Source organism: Wolffia australiana, chromosome 4, assembly GCF_029677425.1.
Source record: "Wolffia australiana isolate 7733 chromosome 4, ASM2967742v1".
NCBI lineage: Eukaryota > Viridiplantae > Streptophyta > Magnoliopsida > Alismatales > Araceae > Wolffia > Wolffia australiana.
The window spans coordinates 19593225-19606374 of record NC_135838.1 but is presented as its reverse complement, the minus strand read 5'-3'; the positions used below and the strand labels follow the sequence as shown (position 1 = coordinate 19606374).

At 40.2% G+C, this 13150-nt stretch overlaps 2 protein-coding genes across 5 annotated transcripts in view; one reads left to right on the top strand and one right to left on the bottom strand.

The window, feature by feature from the left end:
• Positions 1-807: 807 nt before the first annotated feature.
• Positions 808-13150, bottom strand: part of LOC144702271 (casein kinase II subunit alpha-2-like) — a 33846-nt gene continuing 21503 nt past the window's right edge. Inside the window, exons 4-10 of one of the 2 annotated variants that reach the window (XM_078574244.1) lie at positions 12094-12251; positions 8437-8527; positions 5307-5372; positions 4321-4403; positions 4137-4200; positions 3816-3884; positions 808-1044 (exon numbers count right to left, since the gene is read on the bottom strand). In XM_078574244.1, the coding sequence (XP_078430370.1) occupies positions 994-1044; positions 3816-3884; positions 4137-4200; positions 4321-4403; positions 5307-5372; positions 8437-8527; positions 12094-12251 (582 nt within the window). In that variant the 3' untranslated portion in view covers positions 808-993. Of the gene's footprint in view, positions 1045-3555; positions 3739-3815; positions 3885-4136; positions 4201-4320; positions 4404-5306; positions 5373-8436; positions 8528-12093; positions 12252-13150 lie in introns of those variants that run through there. The other variant, XM_078574246.1, reaches the window with a different exon arrangement.
• Positions 1858-3589, top strand: LOC144702272 (leucine-rich repeat protein 2-like). 3 transcript variants are annotated; one of them, XM_078574248.1, is made up of 7 exons: positions 1858-2086; positions 2185-2310; positions 2386-2518; positions 2607-2897; positions 3052-3123; positions 3214-3285; positions 3407-3589. In XM_078574248.1, exons 2-7 carry the CDS (start codon positions 2235-2237, stop codon positions 3474-3476), a joined length of 714 nt encoding a protein of 237 aa, XP_078430374.1. In that variant the 5' UTR covers positions 1858-2086; positions 2185-2234; the 3' UTR covers positions 3477-3589. The 3 variants fall into 3 exon arrangements, with proteins under 3 accessions (XP_078430374.1, XP_078430373.1, XP_078430375.1); XM_078574249.1 differs by lacking the exon at positions 1858-2086 and having other exon boundaries at positions 2121-2310; positions 2607-2678; positions 2754-2897; XM_078574247.1 differs by lacking the exon at positions 1858-2086 and having other exon boundaries at positions 2114-2310.

The window sequence follows — 13150 nt, the reverse complement described above, 5'->3', positions numbered from 1 at the left end:
GTCATGATGGCCCTATTTTAAGAGAAAAAGTTCACATGACTAAATTTGCTCTCTATTAATCTTCAAAACAGTCATAAGGATCCATATGGAACATATAAAGCTTCATTCTGATGTGATATAGCATATTCACAAACAAAATATTTTACTTGTTACTAGTTTGTTAATTCTTTGGGTCAAGTTAAATTGTATATTCTATTGGGTGGCAAATATTGATTACGTGCAACTCACTGTATCAAAAATAGGGTAGAACACGATTCGGTATGTTTTGAGAATATCTAACGTCGATCTAATCCAAGGGAAATGAGAAGTTCCCTTATTGGATGAGCTTAAAATACAGAAACTGGGAATATTGACTTGAAATAACAGTCTATAGAGAGCCATCGATTAAGAAGATCAAATAGCTACCACAACGAGCAGAATTAATCTGATATTCAGTCAGACAAGAATAAGAATTTATTCGTATCGTACAAGGCCTTATTAAAATAGATACTCCAAAAATTAGAATTTACCTGAATCACGAAGTTTAAATGACTGCTATATCTTTATTCCATGAAAGAGTTTATTTTGGTCTATTTGCTCAGCGCTATGATTGTCGCAGTCAGACTCGTCCAACAGGGTATACCGTCAGCTAATATTTTGATGGATTTGCTTATACTTTTCGAAATCGATTAATTAACAATATAAAATGCTATAAATCGTATTATACTTCCAGAAAACATGATTTGTTTTGAGTCTTATAAGTGAAGCTCCCCTCATGGAAAAGAAGGTTCAAATAATAACGCAAGAACAATCCAAGAGTGTTCCTTGCGGACATCAAGATGATTGAATGTTGTCTATCTTGGGCTATCATATTGTTGCACTTCATTGGGTTCAAGTCATGTCATGTCCTAATAAAAAAAAAATTGACCTGGGCTGTCAGGTCAGATGATGGTAAAGAAATCGCTCCTGCCCATGCAGGCTGCGCAGGAAAGCCGAGCATGCCCTTTAGACTATTCACGTTGAAACTTTGTGGCTTGAATAACACTCCCTTCGAATTCTACACAACTGAAAATGTTTCGAATTAGACAACATATTTGCACTTTCTCTAACATACTAATCAATAGCAGTTAGAATTTGCACAAACCCACCCATCAAACACAAACAGGAAGCTGTAATTTTGCCTGGTTCTTCAACTACGAAACATAAATATAGTTCAGGGACGCGGACGGGACAATTTTTGTCCTCGGACGAAAAAATCGTCCTGTCCAAGGATACAGACGAAATATTGGGGACGAAAATTCGTCTTGGGGACCACTGGACGGGACGGTTTTTGCTCCCTGGTACGAAAAACCGTCTGTCTGGAGGTCTCGGACGGATGGATTGGACAAAAAACCGCCGGATTCACAATTTGCATCAAGGTCCTGTTTTTTCGTATGTGCAAACTGATGCTGCTCAGAATTAAATGTACGTATGTCTATTTGCATTCTCTTTCCTCCATATTTTCCTTAAAATACTTAGAAAAATTAATATATATATTAAAAATGCAAATGTGTTTTCATCCCGGGATGACTGGACAACACGAAAACCGTCTCGAGATTATTAGACAGGACGGTTTTTTTGTCGGTGAAGGTGAACGAAAAACTGTCCCGTCCTTCGTCCTTGAGCTAACATCTGAGGCAGAAACGGGATTAAATTCGTCCAGCCTCGTCCTTCGTCCACATTCTGGACTGTACGGAACTATAAATACAAACTTCCCATCCCTAAATGGTGGCAATTACGAAGTGCTTAAATGGTTGCACAGACCCTATTTAACTCCCTGGGGAATCGGGTCTAGAAACTACTGTAGGAAAGAGACGAAAACTGCTCATCTACCGAGGCCCAGAGAGATCAATTCACCATCGTTTCTTCTTCTCTCTCAGTCTCTTTCTTTCCTTGAAGAATCAGACGGGCCAGCCTGCTGTTTTCTCTGCAACTTCTTCTTCCGCGGGTCCAGCATACTGCTCTGAACGCTCTGCCACGCCCCCCGTACAGTTTTAACTAATAGTTTAAATGGCACGTCTTCGTAGCTGTTCAACCATGCCGGCGCGTTGACGAAAGCTCCAACTGGGTACTCTCTTTGGAATCCGTCAAAGTTTTTGACCAGAGATTCATACTCAAGTTAGCAGTTTGGGGAAAGCATGTTCTGACCCTTTTCTTTTCTTGAAGGCTTTCTTCTTCTTCTTCTTTCTGCTGGTTTCCTCCTTTCACCGTTGTCCATGGCTTCTGATCTTCGCCTCTTTCTCCTGCTGCTTCTCCTGACCGTTTCCACGGCCTTCTCGACGAACCCTGAAGGTGGGTTTTGGTTTTTTCTTTTTTCTCTTTGATCTTTTTTTCGTTGTCTTAGCTGTTGTTTGATCTCTTTGCCAGGGGAGGCGCTTCATGCCCTTAGGTCGAGAATAAAAGATCCGAAGAACGTCTTGCAGAGCTGGGATCCCACGCTTGTTAATCCTTGCACCTGGTTTCATGTCACTTGCGATGATCACAACCGGGTTATTCGCCTGTACCATCTCTAACCCATCTTCTCCTTTTTGGTATTTTTGCTCTGATGTTGTTGGATCGGTTCTCAGTTGGGTTTTTTTTTTCCTTAGGGATTTGGGCAACTCCAACATTTCTGGGCCTTTGGGACCGGAGCTAGGCCGTCTGGAGCATCTCCAATACCTGTATTTCTCCTTCTGTCGCCATCTGTCGTTTGTACTTGTTGAAAATCTGATGATTGATGGGTTTGTGTTGATCAGGGAACTCTATAGAAATAACTTTGAGGGAAAGATCCCCAAAGAGTTGGGTAATCTGAAGAATCTGATCAGCATGGATCTATACGGCAACCGCCTCGAAGGGGAGATTCCCAAGTCATTGGGGAATCTAAAGTCCCTTCGTTTCTTGTAAGTCAACATTTCCATGAACTCTTTGTCTCCTTCGATATGTTCTCTATGAACCCATCGGACTAGTATTGATAACATTTCCATGAACTCTTAGTCGTCTTCTATATGTTCTCTATGAACCCATCGGACTAGTATGGATATATTCTCTGTGCAGGCGTCTGAACAACAATCACCTGACTGGTTCCATCCCGAGAGAACTCGCCTCCCTTTCTAACCTCAGAGTTTTGTAAGATACCACATCGCTGTAGACTTATTTTTTCAACCTTCATGAAATTTACTGCATTTGCTGACCAGCGTTTCCTCTCTGACGGTTCAGTGATGTATCTAATAATGACCTTTGCGGAACGATCCCCATTGATGGACCTTTTCCCACTTTCCCATACCAGAGGTGAGAATTCAGAAGTATCTTCTCATTTGTCATCAGCTTCTTCGGATTACCTTGATTCTTGAGTTTTTCTATATGTTGAGTTTCTATGAAGCATCACCATATCATTCATTTTCTCTTGCAGCTACGAAAACAACAACAGACTGACTGGGCCTGAGCTGCAAGGGCTCGTGTCGTATGACAACGGCTGTTAGAAAATGAATGTCGTACAAGCCACATGTTTTCCTCTTGCCTCTGTAGCCATACTTCTCTGTGACAGAACATTTTATCGCGGTAGAGCACAAAAAGATTTGACTAACACTGATAATCCCTGTACACTGTATGTTCTCACAGTCTACCCCTACTTCTCCCTCTCCTAAGCATGTTAGAAATAAAACCTGCAGATTTATCACAAGTAGAATTCATCCCCGGCAAAGAGCCTTAGTTGCTAGTTAATCTGGAGAAATACGGATGACCCTGCGGAGATGATCTCAATCGTAAGGTCATACATATACTTAAAGCACTTAGTAAATGCGATAAGGTGGCTAACTTACCATCGCCTCTCTAGCTGTAAGCCTTGTCTGGTGATCGTACCGAAGAAGCCCGTCGAGAAGATCAATGGCCTGGAGCACAAATAGGTCTTGTTAGGAAGTGTTGAATGAAGTTGTTTCTCAATTTCTCTTTTATCTGGTTGTAATGACCCATTAACATGGGCGCATTTTGGATTCCCCTTCACTGATATTACGTGATGAACCCTAAAAGAAATTATTAGGATTATCGTCTTTCTATTTCCTATGGAGCCTTTGCCTCTATGAATTATTGATTTCTTCATGGAATCAAATCTAAAGAAATTCCAGTGGAAGATAACAAATCACCTCAGGTGAAATCAAGTGTTGATTTCTCTGATTGATGAAACTGGACCATGTCTTCCTTCTTTGCCTGTAGAAAACGATTGTATTCGTTACAGCGCAGGCTAAATTATCGTTTCATCAGATAAAATAATTGCCGAAATAGGATTAGATCCTCTTGAAATAATATAGTGGCATTGATGACAAATACCTTCCTACAATTGCAGTTACTCGATGATTTTGCTCCAAATGGTATTTGTTCAAGTAAGCCGTCAGGTCGTCAGTTCCAAGCACCTTGAAAAAAGATTTATCAACCAACTATCGTAGCTCCGAATTAATAGATAGAAAATTTTCCACGTGAGGAAAATAAAGACAAAAATTAACATTATCATACTCATGTTCTTCCAAGAACATACCAGAGGCGAATCAAGAAAAGCGGGAGAGCCACATCAGCATATGGCAAGTAAAGAAAACATCAGTATCAGAACCCCAATGGAATAAACTTTCGACTCGGATTATTTTCTGCGGCATCTCCAAAGTCCAATTGATAGACCAGCAATATTGCCCCTAGCCCAGTGACAAGCGATTACTTTTAAAGATTGCTGTATCTGGCACTGCCCTGCGAGTGCTATTAAAGGCAATTTTGATGGGAGATCCCTCCCATTCAGTGATTGGTGTTTGCTATTGAAAAATAAATGTTATTTATCTTGTACTTTTCAATGAGAAAATGGGCCAGATTCTACAGGATCAACAACTAGATGGAATGGAATAAAAAGGAGTGGTCTAAAGATGAAAATATAAATGACAGTTCGATATATTCAACCATCTTCGCAGTAGTGACTAGTTTACAGCAAGATTTGCAGCATTCTACATGTTTTGGACCTAATCTGCACCTACTTTGAAGCCGTCAGACAGAAACACCAAAGTACAGTGGAATTGACAATTGGAAAACGAGGGAATTATCAGAAATTCTATTGCTGACAGACCAAAAAATTCAATTGAATTTCCATTAATTTTCATAGGGGTAATATGTGGAATAACGAAGTGATGTCATCATCAAGAAACCGGTCATTTATAAGTCCGTTTTGATGGCTGTAGAGCAGTCAAGAATAATAAAAGAAATAAACTATAATACATCAACTATTTTGAGATAAATTTATGATAATTACCTCGACTATTTATTGTAAAACTTATTACCTCGACTATTTTGAAAAGTTGTTCGTCATCGTCGTGTCCTCTGAAGAAAGGTTCTTCGAGAAATATCTGTGGATATGAATGTGCAATGCTTATCATCACTCAGAAAAGCATAAAGCTTCAAAAAAAATATAAAGACGGGGATATAATGTGATAAGCATTCTATCATAACTTGAGTAGCCAACAGCTTATATCTCGCACAAACCCAAACCCCTAAGGCTATTTTTGTCATTCATTTTCTCACAAACTCCTCTAAATGATGTAGCCTCCCTTGTGGGAGGGCAGAAAGGACCTATGGTCAGTAATTTTGCCAATGATGTTCATCTCGTGGACAACCCTAGGGCGCCAACCACTCTGCATGCCCTTTATCTTGCCGAAGTCCACCCCAGCATCTCCTGTCCCTATGCCAACGATTATTCCAGTGTCTTCACCTTCCTTTCCCCTACTCTACCGCAAAAGGACCTTGTGGGTTCGTACCAATATCATACATTTATCTTCAGCATTAACCCTATTTCAGACATGGTAGAGTAATTTGATAGCCTATCAGAAAGACAGGAGATTGGGTAAAAGAACCAAATAAATAATTCAGGTTTATTGAAATTGTTGACTCAGCAGAGGATCAGAAGCTCAATCAAAGGTAGAGAGGAAGAGGTAGAAGAAGAGAAGATGGGAACAGATTTGAACGCAAATATGATGTAACAGATTAGTATCTCTACTTTATCTGAAAAAGTGTGTTTCATAAGCTTATAAGATGATACAGTCCTGAATGACTGTCCCATTGAGGTCAAAAGAGGTCAACTAAGGCTCATCCGTTGACTAGACCTATGAGGGAAAATAACCAGCTATGGGTAGAACTGGGGTTCTACCAATACCCCCAATATACCCATACAATGGAAGAAGGAAATGATCTAGTGGTTTAGCCATATCAGCTGGATTCTGGCGTCGTGTAAGACAAAATTTCTGATCTGGTAATTCTTGAAGGTTCATTCACCTATCTCTCTTTCTGATGCGATCCATCATTGCATATACGAGCGTCGGCCCTAGCCAACGATGAAGGCCCAATAGCCGGGCTACTTAAGCCGGCTATCCTCATGGAGAAGATGGCTTTCGACCTAGTAAGTGCTTGCACACTTCTCGTTTTAATCCCCTTCTCTCCTAACCGATCTCCTTCGCAGACGTCCAGTCCTGCGATGGAGCTCAGACCAACCCGAGACCAGGCATCGTCCATCTTGCCTACTTGACAGCGTCGTCCATCCCGCCGACCATTCCCTCATCTCCTCTCTAACTCCTTTCTCTACCTCCTCTCTCATCATTTCCCTTCTTGTTGCACTTCAAGACATTACTACAAGTTATCCAAGGATCTTTGAGTACACGAGGGACATAACACTTTCCCTTCATACCTAATCACACTCCCATCTCTCCCGTTTATCTCTATCCCTCGTCTTATTTCTTGAATTCTAGATATGACCTCCATAAGTACCATATCATAAGATGTTATCATATCGGGTCTTTCAAATATCCAATAAGACATCCTTTTACCATGGTAACTTGTCAACAGGATTCATAGGGTAAAAAAGGGAAAAGGCAAACCAAAATACTAAAACTAATACAGAGGGTGATATCTCACACTTACATGCAAGCTGGTAGATGCTTATCTGTCATTCCCATAATCAACACATTGATTGGATGACAGGAGTTATGGATTGCAGAAGATATTTAACTCGCGAATACATCCTGTGATGAACTGATGATATACCTTGCTATGCTTTGTTGTATCGTGTTGAATGGGTTCAATAGCTATACTTATAGCTGACTTATGACAAAACATGAGTTTGGTAGAGGTTTCACATTAGATTTTCAGATCATTTACTCCCCATATCCAAAGTCACACACGGATACCTTTTTCCATTGCCATGATTTCCATATTTGCCCTTGATCAAACCCCCACCTCATGCTTCTTGTGTCTCCAAGTAATCAGGTTTCTTTAGTGAAAATTGCAGTAACCTGTGGTGGATTGCACTGTCAAAGTAAAAAATGCAATAACATCTATGGAGTGTATTCAATGGAGACAGGCCTCTCCAGATCTTGATTGTGAATCTCGTCTCCTCTAGACACCCTTGGGGAGCAAGAGCAGGTATCGAACAATAACAACCAGACTTCTTTGACTAAACAATCATTATTTAAATACAGGTTATGGTATACACATACTGGGCCAATAATAGAAATAGCCCAAAAAGGAAATACCAAAAATAGTAAACATAAGGGAAATAGGAGGTAAAATAAGAAACATAAATATCCCGGCTGACAGTTAGACCTCCTTGACTTCAGAACAAAATCCCTAAGTCACTGCTTTCTTCAGATATCTTAAGACTCTTCGGGCCACTAGCAAACATGTGTTTTTATGACCGTGCATCAACTGGCTCAAAAAATACATTTTTCAATATTGAACACATATGTTTATGTATATAATAGATAGATGAGTTTTCCAAAGTTTTTGGTACATTCAACAATCCACATATTCATCATCTACTTCACTGCCCAAGTTTTTATTAGAATTTTTGTAGTGCATGTAATATTAAGAATCTTAATGCTTGTATTGATCAAGAGATCCGGGAAATATACTTTGTTGAGAAATATTCCAGAAATGTTATCGATAACTTATACACTCAAATAAACTCTCTCCTAACTGAAAAATTAATTTCTGGATATCTACTACATCATCAATACAAATAAGACTTTGGAGGAAGTGAAAGATCTTATTGCTCTGATGGATTGTCACTGCTTGGCTGAATCTCCCAAACCAAGCTCCCAGGGATGAATAGAGGCCACATAATATTTTTTTCAGTCAGCAATGTTCTGTTGAAGGGGTCTTAACTTACATTCCCTTCTAGTTCCCTGCTGTGGTAGAGTCTAGGGCGATGCAATACATATAGGATATAGTATTATTGAAGGTTTTTTTCTCAAAGAATTCGGGACATCAGGTCAGTTGAATGGATGAAATTTCTGAGCTCCTGAAATAAATGGATGATCAAGAAACATTAATAAACAAATCACTATTTAGGGACAAAACTCAATAAGTTGGAATAACTTTTTAACTGAAGAGAACAAAAATTTCTGGAAACCATGATCTCACCATGCCAGCAAACATACAACCAAGGCTCCACATATCCACAGAGTAGTCATAATCCTGAAAACTCATAAGGAGTTCAGGTCCTTTGAAATATCTGGAAAGATACAAATCAGGAAACTATCAAGTCTAGATGTCCCTGGTATAAATGGTTCTGTAAGATAAAGAGATCACAAATGAGCCTGAGGAAGAAGTGTTAAAACCAAATGGAAGCAAATGAAACAATTCATAGGGTGAGAAATCAACCAATGCTGTAGTTATGAGAGATAGATAGGCAGAGCGAAAGAGAAAGAGAGGGACAGAGAGAGATAGGGAGAGAGAGAATGCAGTAGACTGACTAGGGGCGAAATATTAGAGAGAATGTGATGGAGAAAGGGAAGCATTATTTGATCACCACAGCTTCAAGTATCCTGTTTCCTTGGGAAATCTCTCTATATCTATTTCAATTAGGGTTAACAGAATCGGATTTCAGGTGCAGTCTCACATTTCTCCTGCCGAGTCTGGAAAAACTATCGTACTATAGGCTCTCACACAATTAGGAAAGTTAATCAAAACAGACACTAGAGGTTGAGACAGAATTGCTGGATGTTGGGAAAGAGAGAGATTGGCAGAGATGAGAGGAGAAACAGAGAGACATCAAGACAGAAGAGAAAATGAGAGGGAAAGCTGAGACTAATAAACTTTGTTTACATTCTTCCCCTCCTCCCCGCTATGATGGAGATCCTCAAATCCAGAATGTTCCCGACCCTCCCGCACTCTAGGTGAATGCAGCACCGCCACGAGATAACCGTCAATGTCACCTGTTTCTTGAATCACTATCTAAAAGACTCCCATCCGTTCTGTGTGCCATTGTCTTATATCCATACTTCAAAACCAGTATTCTTTATTAGGTCCATATTGGCCCTTCCTAATGGGCCGACCCATAGCCCTTTATTCCTAAGTCGTCACACGTGACTCCCCATGTGACGATCTTCACCATACAATGATTAATGAGCTCAGAGGTGAGACCATAATAAAATATATAGAAATCTGAGCCTTAAATCAAAATCCTTCAGTGACCGGATCTACGTCAGTTTGCGTTGGCTCAACTAGATCGTCTTCTGGTTCGGTGGTTAATGTCTAACCTCAGGTCCCGTGGTGGCGTGTCTGGCTTGCCTCGGGAGGGGCTTATAACTCCTCCAACTTCTCAACCTGGAATATTGGGCGGCTGAATGTTGTTCAGGCAAATATTGATGGAGTCGATTTGCTTCATCAGGTGTTCAAGGACTTTAGCTGTTCTTTGCTGGAAATCCAAATCAGATGGTTCAGCTCACGGATCTTGATCCATCTCTTTGCCCGACCCAAGAATCTCCAAGCTCTCATACCAGTAATATAATGCTGGTCATTTTTGCTAAGAATTGGAAGAGGAGGAAATTTAAAAACCTGATTCCAATCGAGAACCGTTCCCGATAACAACTGGAATGAAGAGAGAGAGAGAGAGAGAGAGAGAGAGAGAGAGAGAGAGAGAGAGATTGAGGATAGACTGGATAGCATAATGGAGGACTCCATGCGGCCGGATCTACCGCATTTTTCTGGATCAGAGGATCTGCGCTCTCCCACCATTAACAAGGTCAATAACAGAATTCTCTCCCTTTCTTGGGAGCTAGCCCTCCTTTATAGCATTCCTTTATTTTTATTCCTTTTATTTGGAACATTAAAAGGGAAGATCACCAGACGAGTTGATGACCTTCTTAGTAGAAATTTACAGGCCAATTTTGGTCTTCTAAACATTTTCAAACCATCCACAACCCGAGGAAACCAGGACGCCTTAAGTCCCTCCAACTCTTGGATAGTTCCATCGGAATAAGCCATCCTTCCCGTGATCAGCACCTCATTCCTATGCAACCATGGGACCCAAATTGCCACCAGTACTAGCCCACCTTCTTCCTTCCTTTTACAGCTGCAACTTTGGATTGAGCCCCAAAAGCCTCTACATTTACGTCCACCATTGATATTCTTGGCTGGCCCAAATCGTGCGAGCAAAAGGGCACTCCAAAAATAGGTGTTGACAGTCTTCTTCCCCTCTTGAGTATGACACACATGCTGATGATGTATCTGGGTATAGCCTTTTGTGAAAGTCCCCAGTCATTAGTCTTCTCCGTAATAGAAGCCAGGCAAAAATCCATACCTTCATCAGTACTTTTTGTGCCATATGAACCTACATGCGCACATGATTTTCAGGTCCTCTTGACCTTCTCGGATCCTCATGTAAGCCTTTTGGACAGAAAAAAGACCATTGACCCATGTCCAGCCATCTTGTTTGCTGCACCTTGGGCTCAACTGAGCTGGGGACTGCTACATGTCCAGGAATTCTGCAACCCTCTGGTCTGGCAGGGCACCAATTAACATCGAGTTCCACACTCCATCAAAACAAGCCCGAACCTTGGCATTAGGCTCCGTGTGGGCGCATATAAGTGAGGGAATGCTTCATCCAACATGGATTGTGGCGACCAAACATCCAACCAATACTGAAATACCAAGCCAAAGCCTAACTTGGCGAGAAGACGTCCTGTACCCGGGAAGGATTGTCTGCGCCCTTGGAATGGAGTTGTTTTTCTCTCCCAATTCAACCCCTGTCAAGGTTGTCCCTCAATATTTGAATGGTGAGGTCAACTCTAGGATTCATAATCCTTTCCACTCACTTCGTTAGTAGTGATGTGTTCATATTTTGTACGTGTAAAATTCCCAATCCTCCCAATTTGATAGGTTAACACACAATGTCTCATGCAACTATCGCGAGCCCACGGTTTTGTTCCAGTGCAGATCCTCTCCAAAAGAAGCGCCTCATCATGTAATCTGTTATATCCCAATTCAATCTGGCAGCTTGAATACTGAAAGATAAAGATGGGGATGGTTGAAAGTACTGATCGCAACAACACCAGGCGATGGTTTTATCAATCTACTTTCAGGTCCTATGTGTGTTCTAAAATGCCACTCATGTCATGCTTCTGGCTTTCTCCTTGCATCTTCTTGAGTAGGTCTAAGGGGGATCGTATCAGAAACCTCCCAACTGAATTGAGTTTTGTTTCATGTCTTTCTTTTGTTGATACTCCCAGGGAGGCGGGAAAGACTCAGTTGCCCAACTCTCTCTCTCTCCCTCTCTACTCTGTTCCCTCCACTTCCATCTTCTATCTCCACCTGTATGGAGTTCTAAAAAGGCACGAGTGTCCAATTTTAAGATAGCACAATTATAAGATTTGACTTCCAAAAACACATGAGTGTCCAATTTTAAAATAGCACAATTATAAGATTTGACTTCCAAAAAGACATGAGTGTCCAATTTTAAGATAGCACAATTATAAGATTTGACTTCCAAAAACACATGAGTGTCCAATTTTAAGATAGCTCAATTATAAGATTTGACTTCCAAATTTGAAAAATTTTCAATAGAAAATGTGATGAAGAAAACTGTAATAAGTGGTCCCCAAAGATGTTTGCATAAGTGCTTATGTATAAACCCAACTGATAGTTTTAAGATCGGTTATATTCTTTCCAACACAACAAACACAGCCACTTATCCATTGGATATGCAAAAAAAAGCTAAAAAGGATTTTCAAAGAATTTTCCTAATACAAATCATTAAGTCAATAACTTGATTTTCAACATACTTGGTTCTACCTTTACCTTGAAGCCACCCGAACATTGTACTCTTTCCCAGGGTGATAAAACTCTGCCAGACCCCAATCTATAAGCCAAAGTTTACGCATATCATGATTGATCATGACATTTTGAGGTTTTACATCACGATGCATTATTCCTTGAGAATGACAATAATCCAAGGCCTGACATTAATCAATAAATTAGTAATCTGAGACATTCAATATTTTCTTATTACTATGGTCTTTTTTTTGTAATCTAAGATGTGTAGAAAAACCTTAAACAAATATTATTAAGAAAAGAAGTATTTCAGATAAATTTTGATCAAGCCCATAAAAAGTTGAACGTGCCAAAGAATTATTGACATGAAAAATAATCTATCAGCTAAGGGTTTGAGGGAACAAGGGCATGATAGAGAGTTCTGACGGATTGAAAAGGGATCTCCAGGTATGAGACACTGCTGCTGGGTGCATCACCTTGGGGGTCAAGAAAGCGGAATAGAGGAGAAAAGTAGATGTTTCCGTGTTTGTACGTAGGAGACAGGGATTGACTGGGGAATTTTTTTGCCCTATTTAAAGGAAATACATAAGGGTCAATGACCAAAATTCCCCTAATGGGCTAACATGACAAAACTAACCCTAGATATGATGGGAATCATAACATCATGCTTCCTCACAAATACAAGGAAATGTGTAACATCAGCATGTTAGACTGATATTGGAATCCAGATTATTATCGTGTAGGATGTGAGCATCATATACTACACAAAGTTTGAGGTCATTTGACAATTGTAATTCAAATATTAGACCTGACAGACCGACATGCTCAAATCTTTATTATATTTAATCATTAATTATTTATTATTTTTTGAATCTTTTCTAAATATTTTACCTGAGTTTCTTCCCTATGTCTCACCGTGACCGGAGTCCAATGTGACTGTGATACGATCCCTAGCTGTCCTGAGGGGCAGTTTTGTCTCTACCTTTCCTCTCTCCTCCCCTGTTTTCCTTTAAATAGCACAGCCCTCCCTTTAGGAGGGTAGACTGTTGGTATCCCTCCTCTCTTCTCTTCTTATATCCATACT